The sequence below is a fragment of the Dendrobates tinctorius genome, unplaced genomic scaffold (genome assembly GCF_039654945.1).
Source record: "Dendrobates tinctorius isolate UK_male_01 unplaced genomic scaffold, ASM3965494v1 ptg000007l, whole genome shotgun sequence".
In the NCBI taxonomy this organism is placed as follows: Eukaryota; Metazoa; Chordata; class Amphibia; order Anura; family Dendrobatidae; genus Dendrobates; species Dendrobates tinctorius.
Window position 1 is genome coordinate 521,329 of NW_027361675.1, and position 26,604 is coordinate 547,932.

The following is a 26,604-nucleotide window of genomic DNA, read 5'->3' on the forward strand; positions in this document are numbered from 1 at the left end:
CCTCAATCAGCTGCTCCTTGGAGAGTCCCTTGTAGCTGACTCCCAGTTCATGGGCCTTTGTTTGTAGGTTCACCGCAGTCCAGTTCTTGTACTCTGCGGTGCTGGTTCCAGATGTTGATGGGCCGTTGTCCTCCATTCCTTCTGCTCTGATCCCAGCGCTGCCAACCAGTTTGTGACGGGAGTATTCTCCAGAGCAAGGAGGGACAGCAGGCCTGGGAATAATCCAACAGATTTATTGACCAAAAAACAGGAACAACACGAAGGTAATTTGCAGAGTCCCAAAATAAGTCCACAGGAAACTGATTCGGGGGCACCTCCCGACAATCCTTGTGCCAGATCACAAAACCATAGTCCTTTAAGAGTCCCAGAAATCCACCACGATCACACAGAGGCCGAAGCTTCCTCAAACAGCCTCGTCCTTCTCTTTTAGCATCCAACTCACATCTGATCTTAAAGCAAGAATGTATTGTCAGGGCTCCTGGGATCAGTCCATCTGAAGGGGGGTAGGGGTCACACCTACTATTCAATGGTTTGGTCCATCAGAAGATTCTAGAAATGTAAGGGCTCCACTGAGTCTACAGGATGTGTATTGTAAGTTATCTTCTGCTTAGGAAAACAATAGCCAAAGTTCCACTAGCTGTTGACACAAGCCTAAATTAGATTATGGTCCAGGTACATCACAATACATTGCAAAGTATTGGGGGAAGGAGACATGGTTAATTTACAGCAAATACAACCAGAGGAAAGTTACATGACATATTATACAAAATACAGGACAGGGCAAAACTACAAATCATGACAATCCCTTCCCCTCCCAATTTGTGTATGTACTAGAGACCTCTACAGGTCACTGGTTAAGTACACACAGGCATGGCTGACAGGACTCAGGGCTCCTCCTGCCTGGACAGTCCATCTGCATTTTGGTGTTGGCCGCCTCTTCTATACTGTATGGTAAAGTTATAGGGCTGCAGAGCCAGGCTCCATCGTAGTAAGCGTCCATTGTCCCCAGAGACTCTGTTCAGCCAGGTGAGGGGATTGTGATCAGTAACCACAGTGAATTCTCGTCCATACAGATACGGCCTTAGTTTCCTAAGGGCCCACACTACAGCCAGACATTCTTTTTCAACAGTTGCATAGGCCACTTCTCGGTCCAGCAGTTTCCGGCTGAGGTAGGCAATGGGGTGCTCGTCCCCAGCTGCATTCACCTGGCTGAGGACAGCTCCCAGTCCATAAGCAGAGGCGTCCGTCTGCACAATGAATCTCCTCTTGTAGTCTGGAGCAGCCAGAACAGGGTCACAGACCAGAGCGTCCTTCAGCTGGTTAAAAGCCTCATCACAGGCTGGAGTCCAGATCACCAGCCGGGGCATCGTTTTCTTGGTCAGGTCGGTAAGAGGCTTGGCCACAGTGCTGAAATGAGAAACAAATTTTCAATAATAACTGGCAGTGCCCAAAAAAGCCATAACTTGTTTCTTAGTTTGGGGTACAGGCCAGTCTCTAATAGCCTGGATTTTGGCAGGTTCGGGACGGAGCTTCCCTCCTCCTACTCTATGCCCTAGGTACTGGACTTCACCCATCCCCAATTGGCATTTATCTGGTCGAATGGTTAGGCCTGCTGCAAGAAGCAGGTCAAGAATAACGGCTACTTGGTTCAGATGTTCCTCCCACGTCTGGCTGAAGATGGCGATATCATCCAAGTAGGCACAAGCAAAGTCACCACATCCCCGGAGGATCTGGTCCACCATTCTCTGGAAGGTGGCCGGGGCATTCTTCATTCCAAAGGGCATATTTAGGAATTCATACAGACCAAAGGGGGTTATAAAAGCGGACCGTTCTCTCCCCTCCTCCGTCAGAAGGATTTGCCAGTATCCCTTACTGAGATCAAAAATAGTGACATATCGGGATCCAGCCAGTCGGTCTAGAAGTTCGTCAATACGAGGCATTGGGTAAGGATCACTGACGGTATGGTCGTTTAGTCGTCGATAGTCCACACAAAATCGAGTACTCCCATCCTTCTTGGGTACTAACACCACAGGAGAGGCCCAAGGGCTATGGGAGGCCTGGATTACCCCAAGCTGTAGCATCTCCTCCAGTTCGTGCTGCATGGTGTTTCGAACTGATTCAGGTACCCGGTAAGGAGCCTGTTGTATGGGACGGATGCCCTGAGTGTCCACATGATGTTGGGTGACGGTGGTTCGACCTGGTTGGGATGAGAAAGCAGCACGTCTCTGTTGAAGCACTCCCAGCATCTGTTTTTTCTGTAAGGAATCCAGGTGATCTCCCAGAGGAACCTGTTCCACAGTGGATGGGGCTCTCGCTGCTTCCACGAGATCAGGTAGGGAGTCCTCATCCTCTTGACCGTCCTCTGAAGCTAGCCGACAGCTTGCTATCATTGGAAGGGTCCGGTCATGGTACTCCTTAATCATATTCACATGGACAGTCTTTTGTCTTAGCCCCTGATCATCTAAAGCAAGAAGGTAATTGGTGTCATTCAGTTTTCTGAGAACCCGGAAGGGACCCTCCCATGTTGTCTGCAGTTTATTCTGCCGATGGGGAACAATCATTAAGACCTGTTGTCCTTCTACAAACTCCCGGTAGCGTGCTTTACGGTCATACCATGTCTTCTGTCTGGATTGAGCCATCCGCACATGACTCTGGGCAAAACTAGCAAGTTGGGCCAGGGTTTCTCGCAGCTTTAGGACATAAGGGACAACAGGGGCCCCTGTATCTTCAACTTGCCCCTCCCAGTATTCCTTGAGCAGGGTTAAGGGTCCTCGGACCTTTCTTCCATAGAGTAGTTCAAAGGGGGAGAACCCAGTGGACTCCTGGGGAACTTCCCGATAGGCAAACAAGAGATGGGGTAGGTACTTCTCCCAGTTTGAATCTCTGTCAGTGAAGGCCCTCAGCATATTCTTCAGAGTGCCATTAAATCGTTCACAAAGTCCATTTGTTTGGCGATGATACGGGGTCGTGCGGATCGCTCGTACTCCACAGGTGCGCCACAGACACTGGACCAGCTCTGACATGAACTGGGAGCCTTGGTCCGACAAGATCTCACTGGGAAATCCTACTCTGGTGAAAATAGTAACCAGGGCCTCGGCCACCTTGGCTGCAGAAATACTTGACAAGGCCACCGCTTCTGGATATCGGGTGGCATAGTCCATAACAGTGAGAATGTACTGCTTTCCAGATTTACTTGGTTTAGCCAGAGGTCCAATGATATCAACAGCTACTCTTTGAAAGGGTTCTTCTATTATAGGGAGTGGTTGCAGGGGTGCCTTTGGGTGATCTCCGGGTCGCCCTCTACGCTGACATATGTCGCAAGTTCGGCAGAAATGCGCCACTGCTTGGGAAATCCCAGGCCAATAGAAAGATTGAGTCAATCGCCTCTCGGTGCGGGTTTTGCCTTGATGGCCAGCAGTAGGAATATCATGAGCAAGGTATAATAGGGGAATTCTGTATTTCTGAGGAACAATCAGCTGTTTGCAATAAGTCCAGGGCTTATCTAGGGAGTCGGCATTGGTAACCCGATACAGAAGTCCATTTTCTCTGATAATTCTTTCTCCATTCTCCCCTAGCTGCCCTATTTCAGCTCGAGCTCTAAAACTAGCTAGGGTGGGGTCAGTCTCCACTTCTTGTCTAAACTGAACTTTATCCCAGGTAACATTCATATTATCCCCACAAGAAGAATCACTCACCGGCTGTGACGGCGGTTCTGGTGGCCTCATTTCCATGGATGGGTTGTACACGTCCACATTTGCTGCTCTCTTGGCTTGACTTCGGGTTACCGCACCGACAAAGTGGCAATGAAGATTCCCCACATCATTTCCTAGAAGAACGTCTGCAGGGAGGCCGCTCATCACACCGACCATGCATTGTTTGGCCCCAAAGCCATAATCCAGGGTCACACTCGCTCTTGGAATATATCTCTGGGTACCTCCAGCCAATTCAATGGCAATTCCTGGTCCCTTCTGGTTGAATTACTCGGGGATCGGCTATGGTGAGAAAAGCCCCAGTGTCACGGAAGCCAACAACTTTTTGACCATCCAGCACGACCTCCTGTAGATGTTTGTGCTGAAGATCAGAAGAACAGGTGGCTGGGGCTCGCACCCCATAGACTCCTGGTAGGGAAGCCAGGATATCAGAGTCACTTGGCAAGTCATCAGGCACTGAATCCATCTCTTCTCCAGGTGAGGGGGTCTGTAGATAATGAACAGGCAAAGGCGGTCTGTAGGTGTTCTGCCTCCGTACACCTGGACATTGGAATTGCATATGCCCGGGCTGCCCACATCCATAGCATCTGCGCTCTGGGATTCTTCCTCCACGTCGTAGTCCCAAAGGTGGAGCAGGAGTAATGCGAGGCACAGTCACACGAAGGTCACCATGAGTTGATGGTCTAGTGGGATGGTGAATATTGGAGGCAGAAGGACCATGGGCCACCAGCGTTGGGGGGCTGGTAGTGTTTTTCTCCCTGAGTAGTAATTTTTTCCACTGAGGCTTGATGGTGAGAGCCTCATCAGCTAGAGCTGCAGCTTCCTCCACTGTTGCTGGTCTCCTTTCACGCACCCATTCCCGTATCTCAGCGGGGCACTTAAAATAAAACTGCTCTTTTAGGATGACCTGCAGGAACGTTTCCCAGGTTATGGCCTCCTCTGCCTCCAGCCAGCGATGACATATATGTTTGAGTTTGTGAGCATACATCTTGAAGGACACTTCCTCATCACAGGCTAAAGTACGGAACTGAGTCCTGTAAGTGTCTGGGGTTACAGCATAATGTTCTAGAATAGTCTGTTTAATCTCCGCATACTCACAGTTCAACCGAGGGTCCATAGCTCTATAGGCTGCGGCAGCTCCACCCTCTAAGAGCCCCACAAGATGTCGGACGCGCTCCCTTTCCGGGACTTCCATTAATCGACACTGATGCTCAAAGTCCAGGAAGAAGCCCTCAATGTCACCGGAAGCCTCATTAAACGGCTTGAAGTCTTTGCGGGACACTCTGGGGAGTTCCCTCATGGGGGATGCTGTGGGTACAGTCTGTCTGGAGCTTCTCGCTGCCTCCAAAGTGATCTCCCTCTCCAGCATTGCCCTCTCCTCCATCCTGCGCTGCCTCTCCTTGGCTGTGCGCATGACCTCCCTCTTATCTTCTATGGTAGCCTCTTCTCCCAGCAAGGCCATCTCCTCCTCGTACCACACAACCCACTGACTTTTTTGGGTATTTACCTCCGACTGCCGCCTTTCCTCTCTTTGCTGTGAGGATCCTTCCTCAGCATCATCTTGCAGGTGAACTGCTTCCAAAGCCTCAATCAGCTGCTCCTTGGAGAGTCCCTTGTAGCTGACTCCCAGTTCATGGGCCTTTGTTTGTAGGTTCACCGCAGTCCAGTTCTTGTACTCTGCGGTGCTGGTTCCAGATGTTGATGGGCCGTTGTCCTCCATTCCTTCTGCTCTGATCCCAGCGCTGCCAACCAGTTTGTGACGGGAGTATTCTCCAGAGCAAGGAGGGACAGCAGGCCTGGGAATAATCCAACAGATTTATTGACCAAAAAACAGGAACAACACGAAGGTAATTTGCAGAGTCCCAAAATAAGTCCACAGGAAACTGATTCGGGGGCACCTCCCGACAATCCTTGTGCCAGATCACAAAACCATAGTCCTTTAAGAGTCCCAGAAATCCACCACGATCACACAGAGGCCGAAGCTTCCTCAAACAGCCTCGTCCTTCTCTTTTAGCATCCAACTCACATCTGATCTTAAAGCAAGAATGTATTGTCAGGGCTCCTGGGATCAGTCCATCTGAAGGGGGGTAGGGGTCACACCTACTATTCAATGGTTTGGTCCATCAGAAGATTCTAGAAATGTAAGGGCTCCACTGAGTCTACAGGATGTGTATTGTAAGTTATCTTCTGCTTAGGAAAACAATAGCCAAAGTTCCACTAGCTGTTGACACAAGCCTAAATTAGATTATGGTCCAGGTACATCACAATACATTGCAAAGTATTGGGGGAAGGAGACATGGTTAATTTACAGCAAATACAACCAGAGGAAAGTTACATGACATATTATACAAAATACAGGACAGGGCAAAACTACAAATCATGACAATCCCTTCCCCTCCCAATTTGTGTATGTACTAGAGACCTCTACAGGTCACTGGTTAAGTACACACAGGCATGGCTGACAGGACTCAGGGCTCCTCCTGCCTGGACAGTCCATCTGCATTTTGGTGTTGGCCGCCTCTTCTATACTGTATGGTAAAGTTATAGGGCTGCAGAGCCAGGCTCCATCGTAGTAAGCGTCCATTGTCCCCAGAGACTCTGTTCAGCCAGGTGAGGGGATTGTGATCAGTAACCACAGTGAATTCTCGTCCATACAGATACGGCCTTAGTTTCCTAAGGGCCCACACTACAGCCAGACATTCTTTTTCAACAGTTGCATAGGCCACTTCTCGGTCCAGCAGTTTCCGGCTGAGGTAGGCAATGGGGTGCTCGTCCCCAGCTGCATTCACCTGGCTGAGGACAGCTCCCAGTCCATAAGCAGAGGCGTCCGTCTGCACAATGAATCTCCTCTTGTAGTCTGGAGCAGCCAGAACAGGGTCACAGACCAGAGCGTCCTTCAGCTGGTTAAAAGCCTCATCACAGGCTGGAGTCCAGATCACCAGCCGGGGCATCGTTTTCTTGGTCAGGTCGGTAAGAGGCTTGGCCACAGTGCTGAAATGAGAAACAAATTTTCAATAATAACTGGCAGTGCCCAAAAAAGCCATAACTTGTTTCTTAGTTTGGGGTACAGGCCAGTCTCTAATAGCCTGGATTTTGGCAGGTTCGGGACGGAGCTTCCCTCCTCCTACTCTATGCCCTAGGTACTGGACTTCACCCATCCCCAATTGGCATTTATCTGGTCGAATGGTTAGGCCTGCTGCAAGAAGCAGGTCAAGAATAACGGCTACTTGGTTCAGATGTTCCTCCCACGTCTGGCTGAAGATGGCGATATCATCCAAGTAGGCACAAGCAAAGTCACCACATCCCCGGAGGATCTGGTCCACCATTCTCTGGAAGGTGGCCGGGGCATTCTTCATTCCAAAGGGCATATTTAGGAATTCATACAGACCAAAGGGGGTTATAAAAGCGGACCGTTCTCTCCCCTCCTCCGTCAGAAGGATTTGCCAGTATCCCTTACTGAGATCAAAAATAGTGACATATCGGGATCCAGCCAGTCGGTCTAGAAGTTCGTCAATACGAGGCATTGGGTAAGGATCACTGACGGTATGGTCGTTTAGTCGTCGATAGTCCACACAAAATCGAGTACTCCCATCCTTCTTGGGTACTAACACCACAGGAGAGGCCCAAGGGCTATGGGAGGCCTGGATTACCCCAAGCTGTAGCATCTCCTCCAGTTCGTGCTGCATGGTGTTTCGAACTGATTCAGGTACCCGGTAAGGAGCCTGTTGTATGGGACGGATGCCCTGAGTGTCCACATGATGTTGGGTGACGGTGGTTCGACCTGGTTGGGATGAGAAAGCAGCACGTCTCTGTTGAAGCACTCCCAGCATCTGTTTTTTCTGTAAGGAATCCAGGTGATCTCCCAGAGGAACCTGTTCCACAGTGGATGGGGCTCTCGCTGCTTCCACGAGATCAGGTAGGGAGTCCTCATCCTCTTGACCGTCCTCTGAAGCTAGCCGACAGCTTGCTATCATTGGAAGGGTCCGGTCATGGTACTCCTTAATCATATTCACATGGACAGTCTTTTGTCTTAGCCCCTGATCATCTAAAGCAAGAAGGTAATTGGTGTCATTCAGTTTTCTGAGAACCCGGAAGGGACCCTCCCATGTTGTCTGCAGTTTATTCTGCCGATGGGGAACAATCATTAAGACCTGTTGTCCTTCTACAAACTCCCGGTAGCGTGCTTTACGGTCATACCATGTCTTCTGTCTGGATTGAGCCATCCGCACATGACTCTGGGCAAAACTAGCAAGTTGGGCCAGGGTTTCTCGCAGCTTTAGGACATAAGGGACAACAGGGGCCCCTGTATCTTCAACTTGCCCCTCCCAGTATTCCTTGAGCAGGGTTAAGGGTCCTCGGACCTTTCTTCCATAGAGTAGTTCAAAGGGGGAGAACCCAGTGGACTCCTGGGGAACTTCCCGATAGGCAAACAAGAGATGGGGTAGGTACTTCTCCCAGTTTGAATCTCTGTCAGTGAAGGCCCTCAGCATATTCTTCAGAGTGCCATTAAATCGTTCACAAAGTCCATTTGTTTGGCGATGATACGGGGTCGTGCGGATCGCTCGTACTCCACAGGTGCGCCACAGACACTGGACCAGCTCTGACATGAACTGGGAGCCTTGGTCCGACAAGATCTCACTGGGAAATCCTACTCTGGTGAAAATAGTAACCAGGGCCTCGGCCACCTTGGCTGCAGAAATACTTGACAAGGCCACCGCTTCTGGATATCGGGTGGCATAGTCCATAACAGTGAGAATGTACTGCTTTCCAGATTTACTTGGTTTAGCCAGAGGTCCAATGATATCAACAGCTACTCTTTGAAAGGGTTCTTCTATTATAGGGAGTGGTTGCAGGGGTGCCTTTGGGTGATCTCCGGGTCGCCCTCTACGCTGACATATGTCGCAAGTTCGGCAGAAATGCGCCACTGCTTGGGAAATCCCAGGCCAATAGAAAGATTGAGTCAATCGCCTCTCGGTGCGGGTTTTGCCTTGATGGCCAGCAGTAGGAATATCATGAGCAAGGTATAATAGGGGAATTCTGTATTTCTGAGGAACAATCAGCTGTTTGCAATAAGTCCAGGGCTTATCTAGGGAGTCGGCATTGGTAACCCGATACAGAAGTCCATTTTCTCTGATAATTCTTTCTCCATTCTCCCCTAGCTGCCCTATTTCAGCTCGAGCTCTAAAACTAGCTAGGGTGGGGTCAGTCTCCACTTCTTGTCTAAACTGAACTTTATCCCAGGTAACATTCATATTATCCCCACAAGAAGAATCACTCACCGGCTGTGACGGCGGTTCTGGTGGCCTCATTTCCATGGATGGGTTGTACACGTCCACATTTGCTGCTCTCTTGGCTTGACTTCGGGTTACCGCACCGACAAAGTGGCAATGAAGATTCCCCACATCATTTCCTAGAAGAACGTCTGCAGGGAGGCCGCTCATCACACCGACCATGCATTGTTTGGCCCCAAAGCCATAATCCAGGGTCACACTCGCTCTTGGAATATATCTCTGGGTACCTCCAGCCAATTCAATGGCAATTCCTGGTCCCTTCTGGTTGAATTACTCGGGGATCGGCTATGGTGAGAAAAGCCCCAGTGTCACGGAAGCCAACAACTTTTTGACCATCCAGCACGACCTCCTGTAGATGTTTGTGCTGAAGATCAGAAGAACAGGTGGCTGGGGCTCGCACCCCATAGACTCCTGGTAGGGAAGCCAGGATATCAGAGTCACTTGGCAAGTCATCAGGCACTGAATCCATCTCTTCTCCAGGTGAGGGGGTCTGTAGATAATGAACAGGCAAAGGCGGTCTGTAGGTGTTCTGCCTCCGTACACCTGGACATTGGAATTGCATATGCCCGGGCTGCCCACATCCATAGCATCTGCGCTCTGGGATTCTTCCTCCACGTCGTAGTCCCAAAGGTGGAGCAGGAGTAATGCGAGGCACAGTCACACGAAGGTCACCATGAGTTGATGGTCTAGTGGGATGGTGAATATTGGAGGCAGAAGGACCATGGGCCACCAGCGTTGGGGGGCTGGTAGTGTTTTTCTCCCTGAGTAGTAATTTTTTCCACTGAGGCTTGATGGTGAGAGCCTCATCAGCTAGAGCTGCAGCTTCCTCCACTGTTGCTGGTCTCCTTTCACGCACCCATTCCCGTATCTCAGCGGGGCACTTAAAATAAAACTGCTCTTTTAGGATGACCTGCAGGAACGTTTCCCAGGTTATGGCCTCCTCTGCCTCCAGCCAGCGATGACATATATGTTTGAGTTTGTGAGCATACATCTTGAAGGACACTTCCTCATCACAGGCTAAAGTACGGAACTGAGTCCTGTAAGTGTCTGGGGTTACAGCATAATGTTCTAGAATAGTCTGTTTAATCTCCGCATACTCACAGTTCAACCGAGGGTCCATAGCTCTATAGGCTGCGGCAGCTCCACCCTCTAAGAGCCCCACAAGATGTCGGACGCGCTCCCTTTCCGGGACTTCCATTAATCGACACTGATGCTCAAAGTCCAGGAAGAAGCCCTCAATGTCACCGGAAGCCTCATTAAACGGCTTGAAGTCTTTGCGGGACACTCTGGGGAGTTCCCTCATGGGGGATGCTGTGGGTACAGTCTGTCTGGAGCTTCTCGCTGCCTCCAAAGTGATCTCCCTCTCCAGCATTGCCCTCTCCTCCATCCTGCGCTGCCTCTCCTTGGCTGTGCGCATGACCTCCCTCTTATCTTCTATGGTAGCCTCTTCTCCCAGCAAGGCCATCTCCTCCTCGTACCACACAACCCACTGACTTTTTTGGGTATTTACCTCCGACTGCCGCCTTTCCTCTCTTTGCTGTGAGGATCCTTCCTCAGCATCATCTTGCAGGTGAACTGCTTCCAAAGCCTCAATCAGCTGCTCCTTGGAGAGTCCCTTGTAGCTGACTCCCAGTTCATGGGCCTTTGTTTGTAGGTTCACCGCAGTCCAGTTCTTGTACTCTGCGGTGCTGGTTCCAGATGTTGATGGGCCGTTGTCCTCCATTCCTTCTGCTCTGATCCCAGCGCTGCCAACCAGTTTGTGACGGGAGTATTCTCCAGAGCAAGGAGGGACAGCAGGCCTGGGAATAATCCAACAGATTTATTGACCAAAAAACAGGAACAACACGAAGGTAATTTGCAGAGTCCCAAAATAAGTCCACAGGAAACTGATTCGGGGGCACCTCCCGACAATCCTTGTGCCAGATCACAAAACCATAGTCCTTTAAGAGTCCCAGAAATCCACCACGATCACACAGAGGCCGAAGCTTCCTCAAACAGCCTCGTCCTTCTCTTTTAGCATCCAACTCACATCTGATCTTAAAGCAAGAATGTATTGTCAGGGCTCCTGGGATCAGTCCATCTGAAGGGGGGTAGGGGTCACACCTACTATTCAATGGTTTGGTCCATCAGAAGATTCTAGAAATGTAAGGGCTCCACTGAGTCTACAGGATGTGTATTGTAAGTTATCTTCTGCTTAGGAAAACAATAGCCAAAGTTCCACTAGCTGTTGACACAAGCCTAAATTAGATTATGGTCCAGGTACATCACAATACATTGCAAAGTATTGGGGGAAGGAGACATGGTTAATTTACAGCAAATACAACCAGAGGAAAGTTACATGACATATTATACAAAATACAGGACAGGGCAAAACTACAAATCATGACAATCCCTTCCCCTCCCAATTTGTGTATGTACTAGAGACCTCTACAGGTCACTGGTTAAGTACACACAGGCATGGCTGACAGGACTCAGGGCTCCTCCTGCCTGGACAGTCCATCTGCATTTTGGTGTTGGCCGCCTCTTCTATACTGTATGGTAAAGTTATAGGGCTGCAGAGCCAGGCTCCATCGTAGTAAGCGTCCATTGTCCCCAGAGACTCTGTTCAGCCAGGTGAGGGGATTGTGATCAGTAACCACAGTGAATTCTCGTCCATACAGATACGGCCTTAGTTTCCTAAGGGCCCACACTACAGCCAGACATTCTTTTTCAACAGTTGCATAGGCCACTTCTCGGTCCAGCAGTTTCCGGCTGAGGTAGGCAATGGGGTGCTCGTCCCCAGCTGCATTCACCTGGCTGAGGACAGCTCCCAGTCCATAAGCAGAGGCGTCCGTCTGCACAATGAATCTCCTCTTGTAGTCTGGAGCAGCCAGAACAGGGTCACAGACCAGAGCGTCCTTCAGCTGGTTAAAAGCCTCATCACAGGCTGGAGTCCAGATCACCAGCCGGGGCATCGTTTTCTTGGTCAGGTCGGTAAGAGGCTTGGCCACAGTGCTGAAATGAGAAACAAATTTTCAATAATAACTGGCAGTGCCCAAAAAAGCCATAACTTGTTTCTTAGTTTGGGGTACAGGCCAGTCTCTAATAGCCTGGATTTTGGCAGGTTCGGGACGGAGCTTCCCTCCTCCTACTCTATGCCCTAGGTACTGGACTTCACCCATCCCCAATTGGCATTTATCTGGTCGAATGGTTAGGCCTGCTGCAAGAAGCAGGTCAAGAATAACGGCTACTTGGTTCAGATGTTCCTCCCACGTCTGGCTGAAGATGGCGATATCATCCAAGTAGGCACAAGCAAAGTCACCACATCCCCGGAGGATCTGGTCCACCATTCTCTGGAAGGTGGCCGGGGCATTCTTCATTCCAAAGGGCATATTTAGGAATTCATACAGACCAAAGGGGGTTATAAAAGCGGACCGTTCTCTCCCCTCCTCCGTCAGAAGGATTTGCCAGTATCCCTTACTGAGATCAAAAATAGTGACATATCGGGATCCAGCCAGTCGGTCTAGAAGTTCGTCAATACGAGGCATTGGGTAAGGATCACTGACGGTATGGTCGTTTAGTCGTCGATAGTCCACACAAAATCGAGTACTCCCATCCTTCTTGGGTACTAACACCACAGGAGAGGCCCAAGGGCTATGGGAGGCCTGGATTACCCCAAGCTGTAGCATCTCCTCCAGTTCGTGCTGCATGGTGTTTCGAACTGATTCAGGTACCCGGTAAGGAGCCTGTTGTATGGGACGGATGCCCTGAGTGTCCACATGATGTTGGGTGACGGTGGTTCGACCTGGTTGGGATGAGAAAGCAGCACGTCTCTGTTGAAGCACTCCCAGCATCTGTTTTTTCTGTAAGGAATCCAGGTGATCTCCCAGAGGAACCTGTTCCACAGTGGATGGGGCTCTCGCTGCTTCCACGAGATCAGGTAGGGAGTCCTCATCCTCTTGACCGTCCTCTGAAGCTAGCCGACAGCTTGCTATCATTGGAAGGGTCCGGTCATGGTACTCCTTAATCATATTCACATGGACAGTCTTTTGTCTTAGCCCCTGATCATCTAAAGCAAGAAGGTAATTGGTGTCATTCAGTTTTCTGAGAACCCGGAAGGGACCCTCCCATGTTGTCTGCAGTTTATTCTGCCGATGGGGAACAATCATTAAGACCTGTTGTCCTTCTACAAACTCCCGGTAGCGTGCTTTACGGTCATACCATGTCTTCTGTCTGGATTGAGCCATCCGCACATGACTCTGGGCAAAACTAGCAAGTTGGGCCAGGGTTTCTCGCAGCTTTAGGACATAAGGGACAACAGGGGCCCCTGTATCTTCAACTTGCCCCTCCCAGTATTCCTTGAGCAGGGTTAAGGGTCCTCGGACCTTTCTTCCATAGAGTAGTTCAAAGGGGGAGAACCCAGTGGACTCCTGGGGAACTTCCCGATAGGCAAACAAGAGATGGGGTAGGTACTTCTCCCAGTTTGAATCTCTGTCAGTGAAGGCCCTCAGCATATTCTTCAGAGTGCCATTAAATCGTTCACAAAGTCCATTTGTTTGGCGATGATACGGGGTCGTGCGGATCGCTCGTACTCCACAGGTGCGCCACAGACACTGGACCAGCTCTGACATGAACTGGGAGCCTTGGTCCGACAAGATCTCACTGGGAAATCCTACTCTGGTGAAAATAGTAACCAGGGCCTCGGCCACCTTGGCTGCAGAAATACTTGACAAGGCCACCGCTTCTGGATATCGGGTGGCATAGTCCATAACAGTGAGAATGTACTGCTTTCCAGATTTACTTGGTTTAGCCAGAGGTCCAATGATATCAACAGCTACTCTTTGAAAGGGTTCTTCTATTATAGGGAGTGGTTGCAGGGGTGCCTTTGGGTGATCTCCGGGTCGCCCTCTACGCTGACATATGTCGCAAGTTCGGCAGAAATGCGCCACTGCTTGGGAAATCCCAGGCCAATAGAAAGATTGAGTCAATCGCCTCTCGGTGCGGGTTTTGCCTTGATGGCCAGCAGTAGGAATATCATGAGCAAGGTATAATAGGGGAATTCTGTATTTCTGAGGAACAATCAGCTGTTTGCAATAAGTCCAGGGCTTATCTAGGGAGTCGGCATTGGTAACCCGATACAGAAGTCCATTTTCTCTGATAATTCTTTCTCCATTCTCCCCTAGCTGCCCTATTTCAGCTCGAGCTCTAAAACTAGCTAGGGTGGGGTCAGTCTCCACTTCTTGTCTAAACTGAACTTTATCCCAGGTAACATTCATATTATCCCCACAAGAAGAATCACTCACCGGCTGTGACGGCGGTTCTGGTGGCCTCATTTCCATGGATGGGTTGTACACGTCCACATTTGCTGCTCTCTTGGCTTGACTTCGGGTTACCGCACCGACAAAGTGGCAATGAAGATTCCCCACATCATTTCCTAGAAGAACGTCTGCAGGGAGGCCGCTCATCACACCGACCATGCATTGTTTGGCCCCAAAGCCATAATCCAGGGTCACACTCGCTCTTGGAATATATCTCTGGGTACCTCCAGCCAATTCAATGGCAATTCCTGGTCCCTTCTGGTTGAATTACTCGGGGATCGGCTATGGTGAGAAAAGCCCCAGTGTCACGGAAGCCAACAACTTTTTGACCATCCAGCACGACCTCCTGTAGATGTTTGTGCTGAAGATCAGAAGAACAGGTGGCTGGGGCTCGCACCCCATAGACTCCTGGTAGGGAAGCCAGGATATCAGAGTCACTTGGCAAGTCATCAGGCACTGAATCCATCTCTTCTCCAGGTGAGGGGGTCTGTAGATAATGAACAGGCAAAGGCGGTCTGTAGGTGTTCTGCCTCCGTACACCTGGACATTGGAATTGCATATGCCCGGGCTGCCCACATCCATAGCATCTGCGCTCTGGGATTCTTCCTCCACGTCGTAGTCCCAAAGGTGGAGCAGGAGTAATGCGAGGCACAGTCACACGAAGGTCACCATGAGTTGATGGTCTAGTGGGATGGTGAATATTGGAGGCAGAAGGACCATGGGCCACCAGCGTTGGGGGGCTGGTAGTGTTTTTCTCCCTGAGTAGTAATTTTTTCCACTGAGGCTTGATGGTGAGAGCCTCATCAGCTAGAGCTGCAGCTTCCTCCACTGTTGCTGGTCTCCTTTCACGCACCCATTCCCGTATCTCAGCGGGGCACTTAAAATAAAACTGCTCTTTTAGGATGACCTGCAGGAACGTTTCCCAGGTTATGGCCTCCTCTGCCTCCAGCCAGCGATGACATATATGTTTGAGTTTGTGAGCATACATCTTGAAGGACACTTCCTCATCACAGGCTAAAGTACGGAACTGAGTCCTGTAAGTGTCTGGGGTTACAGCATAATGTTCTAGAATAGTCTGTTTAATCTCCGCATACTCACAGTTCAACCGAGGGTCCATAGCTCTATAGGCTGCGGCAGCTCCACCCTCTAAGAGCCCCACAAGATGTCGGACGCGCTCCCTTTCCGGGACTTCCATTAATCGACACTGATGCTCAAAGTCCAGGAAGAAGCCCTCAATGTCACCGGAAGCCTCATTAAACGGCTTGAAGTCTTTGCGGGACACTCTGGGGAGTTCCCTCATGGGGGATGCTGTGGGTACAGTCTGTCTGGAGCTTCTCGCTGCCTCCAAAGTGATCTCCCTCTCCAGCATTGCCCTCTCCTCCATCCTGCGCTGCCTCTCCTTGGCTGTGCGCATGACCTCCCTCTTATCTTCTATGGTAGCCTCTTCTCCCAGCAAGGCCATCTCCTCCTCGTACCACACAACCCACTGACTTTTTTGGGTATTTACCTCCGACTGCCGCCTTTCCTCTCTTTGCTGTGAGGATCCTTCCTCAGCATCATCTTGCAGGTGAACTGCTTCCAAAGCCTCAATCAGCTGCTCCTTGGAGAGTCCCTTGTAGCTGACTCCCAGTTCATGGGCCTTTGTTTGTAGGTTCACCGCAGTCCAGTTCTTGTACTCTGCGGTGCTGGTTCCAGATGTTGATGGGCCGTTGTCCTCCATTCCTTCTGCTCTGATCCCAGCGCTGCCAACCAGTTTGTGACGGGAGTATTCTCCAGAGCAAGGAGGGACAGCAGGCCTGGGAATAATCCAACAGATTTATTGACCAAAAAACAGGAACAACACGAAGGTAATTTGCAGAGTCCCAAAATAAGTCCACAGGAAACTGATTCGGGGGCACCTCCCGACAATCCTTGTGCCAGATCACAAAACCATAGTCCTTTAAGAGTCCCAGAAATCCACCACGATCACACAGAGGCCGAAGCTTCCTCAAACAGCCTCGTCCTTCTCTTTTAGCATCCAACTCACATCTGATCTTAAAGCAAGAATGTATTGTCAGGGCTCCTGGGATCAGTCCATCTGAAGGGGGGTAGGGGTCACACCTACTATTCAATGGTTTGGTCCATCAGAAGATTCTAGAAATGTAAGGGCTCCACTGAGTCTACAGGATGTGTATTGTAAGTTATCTTCTGCTTAGGAAAACAATAGCCAAAGTTCCACTAGCTGTTGACACAAGCCTAAATTAGATTATGGTCCAGGTACATCACAAGACATTGCAAAGTATTGGGGGAAGGAGACATGGTTAATTTACAGCAAATACAACCAGAGGAAAGTTACATGACATATTATACAAAATACAGGACAGGGCAAAACTACAAATCATGACACTCATAGCAACCAATCACAGCTCAGCTTCTTTTGAACAGCTCTGGTAAAATGAAAGATGCTTCGTGATTGGTTGGTGATACACACTCACATACATACATACATTCACTTTTATATATAGACATAACACAGTTATTCTCACCTAACGCCCATTCAATTGAATCCCTTGTCTCCAGTAATAAAACAAAAATAAAAAACAACAATATCCCTTATCAGTCCATCGTTCTGTCCCACTCTGTAATCCATGTCTTTGGAAAAATAGTTTTCAACCTGGATGATGCCAAGATGCGACCGTCTAGGCTGAGAACCATTAGGGAATGAGCTGTTGCGAGTGCAGCATCAGTGACCAGCAATGATGTCATCGAGGTTACTGCCGGTCACTGAGACTGCGTTCCCAGCTGGGCAAATGAACTACAGTGATGTCGATGAGATCACCGCTTGCACAGTGGAAAAGTGTTATGGTGCAGAGGCAAGTTCATCAGGAGAATTTCATTGCGGTGAACTTGTCTCTGCACCCTGAGACTTTTTCTCACTGTGCTAGTGGTGATCTCACTGCAGTTCATTTGACCAGCAGGGAACGCAGCCTCAGTGACCGTCAGTAACCTCGATGATGTCACTTCTGGTCGCTGATCCTGCGCTCGCAGCAGCTAATTCCTTAGTGGCTCTCAGCCTTGACGGTCGCAAAGTCCAGATTGAAAACTGATTATACCCCAGATATGGATTACGGCGTGGGACAGAACAACGGACAGGAGAGGGATATTGTTTTTTAATTTTTGTTTTATTACAGGAGACTAGAGATTCAATGAAATGGGTGTAAGAGGAGTATAACTGTGTTTGTTATTTTTAAATAAAAAAGTAAAAGTGTTTTGTTTTATTTCAAATAAAAGATTTTATTCTGGCTGTGTTTTTATATATCATAAAATAATGGGATTATTAATGGATAGATGTTTTATAAACACCTCTCCATTACTAAGCCGTGGGCTTGATGTCACCTGACAATACAAAGGTGACATCAACCCCAAAAATATGAATCTCACTTGCCACCATTACAGGGCAAGTTGGGAGAGCCGGGAAAAGCACCAGAATTGGTGCATCTAATAGATGTGCCTTTTCTGGGCAGCTGCGGGCTGCTATTTTTAGGCTGGGGGCCAATATCCATGGCCCCCTACCAGCCTGAGAATACCAGCCCCCAGCTGTCTGCTTTAGCAAGGCTTGTTGTAAAAAATGAGAGGACCACCCCACACTGTTTTTAAAATTATTTATTAAAATAATTTAAAAAATCGAAGTGGGGACCCATCTATACTTGATAACCAGCCTTGCTCAAGCTGACAACTCAGGGTTGCAGCCCTCAGCTGTCAGTTTTGCCTGGCTGGTTATCAAAAATACAGGGGCACTCACAGTGGGTTTTTTTTTACTTATTTATTTACAGCGCAGGCGGCAGCTGATGAATACTTCCATCAGCCGCTCTTGCTCTCACTGTTATTAGCAGCAGCAGGAGTTGGCTGATGGGAGCAGTAGTTCCATCAGCCGTCACCAATAACCAGAGGTAAACTTTATATCTCTGATCATAGTTGCTGGCTCACGCTGTCACTTGACAGTGTGGGATCCGCGGCTGTCTGACCGGTGGTGAAGATTTTACCGCCGATCAGAAGCGGTGTTTGCCCTGCTGTCATGCACAGGGCAGTGCGACAAACACCCGGTGTTCGAGGGCCGAACAAGAACAATAACACGGATTTCCTGGTTAAGTCCATGTTCGGTGTCCATGCCCGAACTGTCTGTGCCCACCTCTAGTCATAAAAGCTCCTGTAAGTGTAATGTGTAGATATCCCAATACTATTTTCCATAAAGTGTTTTTTATATATTCATCTTTTTTTTTTCAAACAGGGACAGGATGGAACACCAGGCAAACAAGGATATCCAGGAACAAGTGGAAGACCAGTAAGTTACCGACCCAGAGGCCCCGATTCATCAAGACTTGCACACCAGTCTTGATGCAGGGTGTGAGGAAGTAAGATTTGCCATTTAAGTTGTATTTTATGCTACTTTTATGACCTAAATCTGTTGGCTGCACTCAGCTATTTTTTCTTTCTACTTAGCTCTATGCAGTCTTTAAAAATATGCTGAAGCTTAATAAAGATAAAACTGGTAATTGTGGGGAGATGGCCACTTACTAAAGATTATAGGATGAATGGACGTAGAGCAGAGTCCATAGCTCTAAGAGATAAGACTTTTTCCAGCATGGACCACTGGTTACATCGATATTATTATAATTTAATAGATATTTGCTTGCTGTGTTTTATTAGTGATTAGCTTACTCATCAGTTCATCCTTGTACTCCCAGTCCTAGGCCCATTGTGTGGATAGGGAATGGAGATTGTAGACCCAGGTAAGCCATCACCACAGGGGGTCTCACATGCAGTCCCAGGTGATGGAATATGCTTCATTCTGTGAGCTAGTGTAAAATGTTTAAGGGGGAGGGAGAAAAAGACACATGGGTTGAATCAGGCAGTTGTTTGTATGACTTTCAAGGGAGAGTATCCAAGCTGAGATGGATGGTCTATGGAGTTTTGGGTTGTCGGCTGGGCTGGATCCTCCTGCTATGGCTGAGGGATCTGTCATATGGATTTAACAAATGTTCTTAAGGATTGTTGATCCTGGATACATGGACGATGGTTGTGATATTTGTTGTTTGGAGGAGCCTGGACTGTGACTACAGACTATACTAGCGGGAGATATGAAATCTGTGGCCAATTAAAAGTTGGGAGACAGTGAATATCGCATGATACCTGGGGAGTGGGACTATTGGACCCAGGGAAGGGATCTTGTGTATTGAGGACATTGTATTTTGGCCATCTACCTGGATTTGTTGCACAACCATGGATGTATTGAATAAAAAATAGTTGCATTGTTAATCTGCCTAGATGATTTTTATAACCCACAACTTCAGATCCTCACACTAATCATGCAAAAAAAAAATTCATGTAAAAGTAGCTTAAATATTTTTCAACATATCAAAAGTGTACACCGGTATTATGGCCCTATCTGATGAACCCCAGCCTCAGACTGTTTAGTCAATTGGGCTCATATTCTCTTCTTGCTTTCAAGATTCTTCATGAGTCTCACCTTTGGTAGACATGAGGGTTGACCTGCTAGACCGTGCACATTATTAGACAATTTCTTTACCCTACCTTAACATACTCCTATGATGTCCATAAACAACTATATTTCCAAATCTTTGGATAGTTGATGAGTTTTCTTCTTACACAGCTATGTAAATGTAGAGGACTTTTTCAATATAGATTATCAAGATAAGTTAAATGGTCGAACAAGTGGTAAAAAATGTAGTTTTAACTTTGAGGCATCTTCATCTTTGTATTTTAGTTACAGTTGACTGGATAATGTATTAATAACTATATCTTCTATATATAGGGTGACAGAGGGGACAAAGGTGAAAAAGTAAGTGCGTTATTTAATCATTATGAAAAACGTAGAATTAGATCTTTGTTCACATTCATGTTAATAGGGTCAATCAGGATTCACCAGTACCAATTAAGGAAAAAGGTCACACATAACTGCAATTTCTTTATTAATGGAAGTCATAACCTTAATGTGAGCAGTGCCTAATATTGCAGTACTTTTAATGCAGAGAGAAAAATAAATGTAATCCACTTTACTGTTATTCTTTACTTTTAATAGCATTACATCGACAAAGGTTGTGTGCACCCTCATTGCTCTGGTGCAGGCCGATACGGTGCTTTGCATCAAGAGTGGAAGTGATGATTTCCTGTTTGGGCTCGTGTACATGGTCATATTTTCGGTCCGAGTGCGATCTGACAAATCAACGGATTTCACTCGGAACAATGTCATTCTATTTGTGCTTGCACATGTTATAAAATATCGCTGCATGCCTCGGTTTGATCCAATATTCAGATCACAATCTGCCAATCAAGTTAATGAGTCAATGGAAACCAATGGACTGCACTCGGTTGACATGTGACTACAGTCCGATTTCAAAGGACTGACAGAATGGAGAAGATATAGAATTTTTTCTGTCTTCTTTTCATCCGAGAGAATCAGATCACACTATGAACACACTATGGTCAGAGTTTGATCAGAGTGTGATTTGTATAATTGACCCAATTCTCTCATGATTCTCCAGGTCAGTACAATTATGGGAGAATAAACCTTAAATAGATTTTTTTCAAGTGGAGAAAAACAAATTCAGAAATTTGTAAAAAAAAAATATATATATATTTTTAAAATTTTTATATTTTTAATGGGGGAAAAGTGCATGATTCTAATTTTTATATTTAAAGAAATATATATTTAATGAAACATTTTAACATTTTTTTACTCAACTATTTTTGAGTTTTCTTAGGGGACTTGAAGCTGAAATTGTAGTATTGCTGTTATTATATAATGCAATACTAATGTGTTTCATTATCAAGTGGAAACCTTGGACTCCTATTGAGCATAGCATATAGGGGAATTTCACAGGTGTACCAAACTATCAGCTGTGGGGGTCTTCAGCAGGCCCCTGGCTGCGATGGTAACTTATTGGTGCCCAACAATTGTGTTATGGTGGACCAACGGGAGTCAGTGCTCATGAACACAGGCATTCATTCAATTTAAACTCAGAGATTGACAGTGATGTTAGCTGGTGATTAGAGTTCTGCTCCGGTTGCAGCGATTATAAATAAATACCAGTTATTTAATAGAGCCGATATTCACCTCGTGTAAAGGGAACTCAGCTCCTGAGGCCTCTCCACACATGATAACACCTACAATCATGTACAAGATTTTGTACTAAGGGCTTAAATGGGTTTCTGAAAACCTCTATCCACAGGCACAGTTGTTTTTATAAAAAAAAAACTTGAGGAAGGCATATTTTGCCGAAACGCGCGTCGGGGTAGGCGGGCTGACCCTGTGCAGTATCCACCTGACCGGAGGTATGTTTGTCATGTTCATATGATGATTTTTTTGTCTGTGGGCAGGTTTTTTCTCCCTACCATGGGCCATGTGGATATGTTTTGGGGTGATGTTGCCCCACTAATTATATGACTTTCCATGTTGGGGAATGGCCAATGTAGCCTTGTCTTATTTGCTCTGCCCATACTTATATTCATTGTGCATTACATTTTGTGACACTCCTACTTTTCTGCCATGTTGATCCTTCTGCACTGGGTTCTAGCCCTCCCTGGGCATTTTTATGCTGGAATTCATCTTATTCCATCTTTTAGCGCCATTGCTGCAGTCTGTCTGTTTTTTATGAAGTTTGTGTTCAATAAAGATATTCTAATATTAATTCTTCTTGGACGCTGTGACTGCTTTCTGTTCTCCCATGTTTTTGCCTTCTTAATGCAGTTGTCTAAAAGGTACTTGTCCTGACTGTGGGTTTCTGATTTTTGTAATTTTTACTGTGACATTTATGATACCCACTATGTTCATCAGATATTTTGTTTACATTGCTAGCATTGCAGCTAGTTAGTGAGCTCAGAGACTGTTAGCGGCTCTTACCATGTACACGGGCACTGTCGACATAACGTCTGCACTTAAGAAAATAACATACACCAAGAGCAGTGTATGAGACTCATCATTAGACCTGGAGAGGGTGCAGATATATGGTTTTTTTAATTAAAATGCAGCTTAGGATTCATTTTGCATTTAATTATAATGTATACTATTATCTCTACCGCAGTATTCATTTTTTCTGTCAATCCATAACTACGAATAGCTCAAGAATTCACTGTTATTCCAACTATTGTGATTTGTCATAACAGAATTTTCGTTTTATTTTAGGGAGAAGGTGGAGTGTGTACATGTCCTCCAGGATCATGGATGGTTGGTATTTTTTAACTGAAAATAACATCTGACATCTTAATTCTCTTTCCAGTCTTACCAACCATGTATCTCCTCCACAGGGTAACACAGAGGGTGGTGATTTCTGGCGATACGGAATCCAGGTTGGTTTTATAGAGACTTTATATGTGTTACTCAACAGTTCTTGTTTTAGCTTTATGTCATCTTTGGAAAACAAGCCAGAATGCCCTAGAAGTTCCATACAAAGGATGGACCAGTAGTACTTAGAAACCTAGGAAAATAGTGGCAATTAAGTTAAAGTCAAATCTACAATTAAGAAAGTGTAATTTGTATATCATGCACTTAGGCCATGTTCACACGGTCAGTATTTTACCTCAGTATGTGTAAGCCAAAATCAGGAGTGGAGCAATCAGAGGAAAAGTATAATAGAAACACGTCACCACTTCTGGATTTATCACCCACTCCTGGTTTTGGCTTACAAATCCTGAGGTAAAAGCTCACCAAATACTCAATATGTGCACGTGGCCTTACAGTGGACTCTAAGGGTGTGTGCACATGCTGCGGATTCTGCTGCAGATCCGCAGCAGTTTTTGCTGCGGTGTACAGTACCATTATTTTCAATGGAAAACAAAAACTGCAGTGCACACGGTGCGGATTTTTCCATGTGGATTTGCTACATTTTCAAAACTGCAGCATGTCACTTCTTTGTGCGGAATCCGCAACTGTTTTAAACCTACTCCTTTGTAGAGGTGTCAAACCGCAGGGGAAAACCGTAGGCTAATCCGCAGATAAACTGCAGAACTTTTGACCTACGGATTTTCCTGCGGATTTTGCAAAATCCGCACGGAAAAATCTGCAGCAGAATCCACAGAGTGTGCACAAACCTTCAGGTTGTGTTCCCACGATGGGTATTTGGTGAGTTTTTGATGTTGCAGATGTTCTGCAGCAGTTCTTCATGTTTTAGCTAAATTAGATACTTTTAGCGTTGCACTTTTCTGTGTGTTTTTCTACTTGCATTTTTATTGCATTTTGTACGCTGTAGTTATTGTCTCAAGTTGGTACGTGATGTTTTAAATTAAGCTCCTTTAGTTTTGATACTTTCCATGACAAATCTTTATTGCTAAAGTTATGTGTAGACTACTTGCATTTTTAGTGCGTTTCCACAGCAGAAATGCACTAAAAAGAGTTTTTTACCTGGGGACTTTATACATCTAATGCAACTCTATGGGGAAAATCTGCAATAAAACCTCTGCGCACTCACCAGAGAAACTGACATGTTGCGGATTTATAAAACACATTGCAGTTCAGCTTACGCTATGTAAAAGAGTAAGCAGAGTGGGCATGAGATTTCTATAAATCCCCTTCACTGTTGGAACTGTAAGGTTATGCTCACAAGTTACATTTTTGCTGCGTTTTTTAATGCAAATTTTAAGCTTTATTTTACAGTACCAGCAAAAGCTATGAGATTTCAGAAATCTCATGCACACACATTAGTTTTTTTTCCTAACTGATTTGGAAAACTGCTGCGTTTTTGCAAACTGCAGCATGTCACTTCTTTCAGCATTTTTGCAGCGTTTTTTCACCCAACGATCGTTAGGTTAAAAAACGCAGCAGAAGGAAGGAAGTTGAATCATGATTTTTTAGGGAGCCATAAACTTTATCAGCATGCACAAGAGACAACAAAAACTTAGCAAAAAACACACAGCAAATACACAACAAAAAACGCAGCAAAACCTGCTTTTATTGTATCAGCTTCAAGCAGGTGTTGCCTGCACGAAAAAAAAAACGCAGCAAAAATGCAACATGTGAACATAGCCTAAGACGTAGCATACGTTTGCGCAGCAAAAATACACAGCATCAAAGACTCACCAAAAACTCATTGTGGGAACTAAAGCTGACACATGAAACAACCATAATTTTTTGCTCTTGAAGATTTCCATTTACAATCAAAACATGGAAAATAATCTATGTACCAGAATCATCTTACAATAACTCTTTTAATGTTCAAACAGCTCTTGTGATTTAGAGTAAACTAGCTGAAGAGCCCGATGCTGCCCGGGCATAGTAACTAACTGTGGTTAGTTATAGCAAATTATAATTATCCTCCATCCCATAGTCCCGTGCCCATATACCCATCATACATATCCACGATCCCAAAGGCCTGTGCCCATATACCCATCAAACATATTCTCCATCCCATAGTCGAGAGCCCATATACCCTTCACACATCCTCCATACCATAGTCCCATACCCATATACCCATCACACATCCTCCATCCCATAGTCCCATGCCCATATACCCATCATACATATTCGCCATCCCATAGTCGAGTGCCCATATACCCATCACACATCCTCCATCCCATAGTCGAGTGCCCATATACACATCATACATATCCACGATCCCATAGGCCCGTGCCCATATACCCATCATACATATCCTCTATCCCATAGTCGAGTGCCCATATACCCATCACACATCCTCCATCCCATAGTCCCATGCCGATATACCCATCATACATATTGTCCATCCCATAGTCCCATGCCCATATATCCATCATACATATTCGCCATCCCGTAGTCGAGTGCCCATATACCCATCACACATCCTTCATCTCATAGTCCCATGCCTATATACCCATCATACATATCCTCTATGATGACATCAGCGCCGCCATGGCAACCATTGTGACATCATAATGAGGGGCGGGGCTTGATACGCACACACTGTTTCCCCATTATGTAGATAGGGGCATTATGACATCATAATGAGGGGCGGGGCTTGATACGCACACACTTTTTCCCCAGTATGTAGATCGGGGCAAAATTGTTTGGTGAATTGGAACGCACGGGGTTAAAATTTCGCCTCACAACATAGCTTAGGACACTCTCGGGGTCCAGACGTGCGACTGTGCCAAATTTTGTGGCTGTAGCTGCGACAGTGCGGATGCCTATCCCGGACATACATACATACACACATACACACATACATACATACACACACTTGAGCTTTATATAATAGATGTACAAATGTAGGTTTGCTTTTGTGTCATTTTGGCCTATAGTTTATTCAGTTTATATTAATTATACTGTAAGTAAGTAATAAGCAAATGGCCAATACTAGCAGAAGTTACTCTTATAATTCCAATTATATATTCACTGTATTTTTGCCACTAATTTAGACTTTGAGAAACCCAGTTATCTGTAATAGAGATTTTCATTAAATATTCATCCAAGTGTCATCAGTGTTTTGTCCAATTTTCAATCAGTTTTTCTAGTATGTGGAAAAAAGTTTCTACATGTTCTCCTATCTAACATCCAAGTGCTGTCCAATTCCATTTTTTTCACTGACTTATAAGCTTCCCTTGCCAATTTTGATCTCACACGTGAATCAATATCAAACATGTGTCTGCAACCATTCGGTTTGCAAAAAAAAAGCAGACATGTGACCAGCCCCATAAACTATACTATGTATAAGTTCTATCTGTGAAAAAACATGTGAAATGGAGGCCAGGGTGGTTGTCGTGATTGAGGGTGGCAGCACTGGCACACCCTGGCCATCTGCCCTATTAACACACTGTAGTCAACTCACTTGTAAGTCAGGGTCCATTTCACACTGCCGGGGATCCTTTTCTTTTAGCACCACACAATGATAGGAGTTCAGGTTCATCTTCAGCAAAACAATTTTACTCAGCTCGTCCAGTTTAGTCACAGAAACAGCACAAGATTTTTCACAGAATATCACCATTCCTTTCCATGTACTGTTCCTCACTCCTCCAGAAATATCCACCGGATCAGCCGGTCCCTCAGCTTTCTGACTGGTCAGACTAACCCGCTTCAGGAGTTCCCCACCCGCGTCACTTTCCAAAGGTGAAGTCGAGAAATGGCTCTTCCATTCCTTACTGACGTTTAGGGTTGTTCCACAAAGTTAGCTGCTACCATCTATGCTGCCCAGATATTCCTCCACCACATGTGACTGTCAGCTCCTAGGCCCTGGACCACTGGGCTTCTCTGCTTTAACGTTCCCCTGGACACGACTGTCCTGTCCCTGCTCCCGGCTCACACACACTAACTCCAGGAAGCTCCCCAACTACTCTTTTCCT

The 26,604-nt window shown here is 46.5% G+C and overlaps 1 protein-coding gene across 1 annotated transcript in view; it reads left to right on the forward strand.

Annotated features, from left to right (window-relative positions):
- The window catches only part of COL16A1 (collagen type XVI alpha 1 chain), a 375,234-nt gene that overhangs the window by 301,639 nt on the left and 46,991 nt on the right, over positions 1 to 26,604 (forward strand). Inside the window, exons 38-41 of the mRNA XM_073571772.1 lie at positions 18,566 to 18,619; positions 20,111 to 20,137; positions 22,481 to 22,522; positions 22,603 to 22,644. Of these exons, the coding sequence (XP_073427873.1) occupies positions 18,566 to 18,619; positions 20,111 to 20,137; positions 22,481 to 22,522; positions 22,603 to 22,644 (165 nt within the window). The remainder of the gene's footprint in view (positions 1 to 18,565; positions 18,620 to 20,110; positions 20,138 to 22,480; positions 22,523 to 22,602; positions 22,645 to 26,604) is intronic.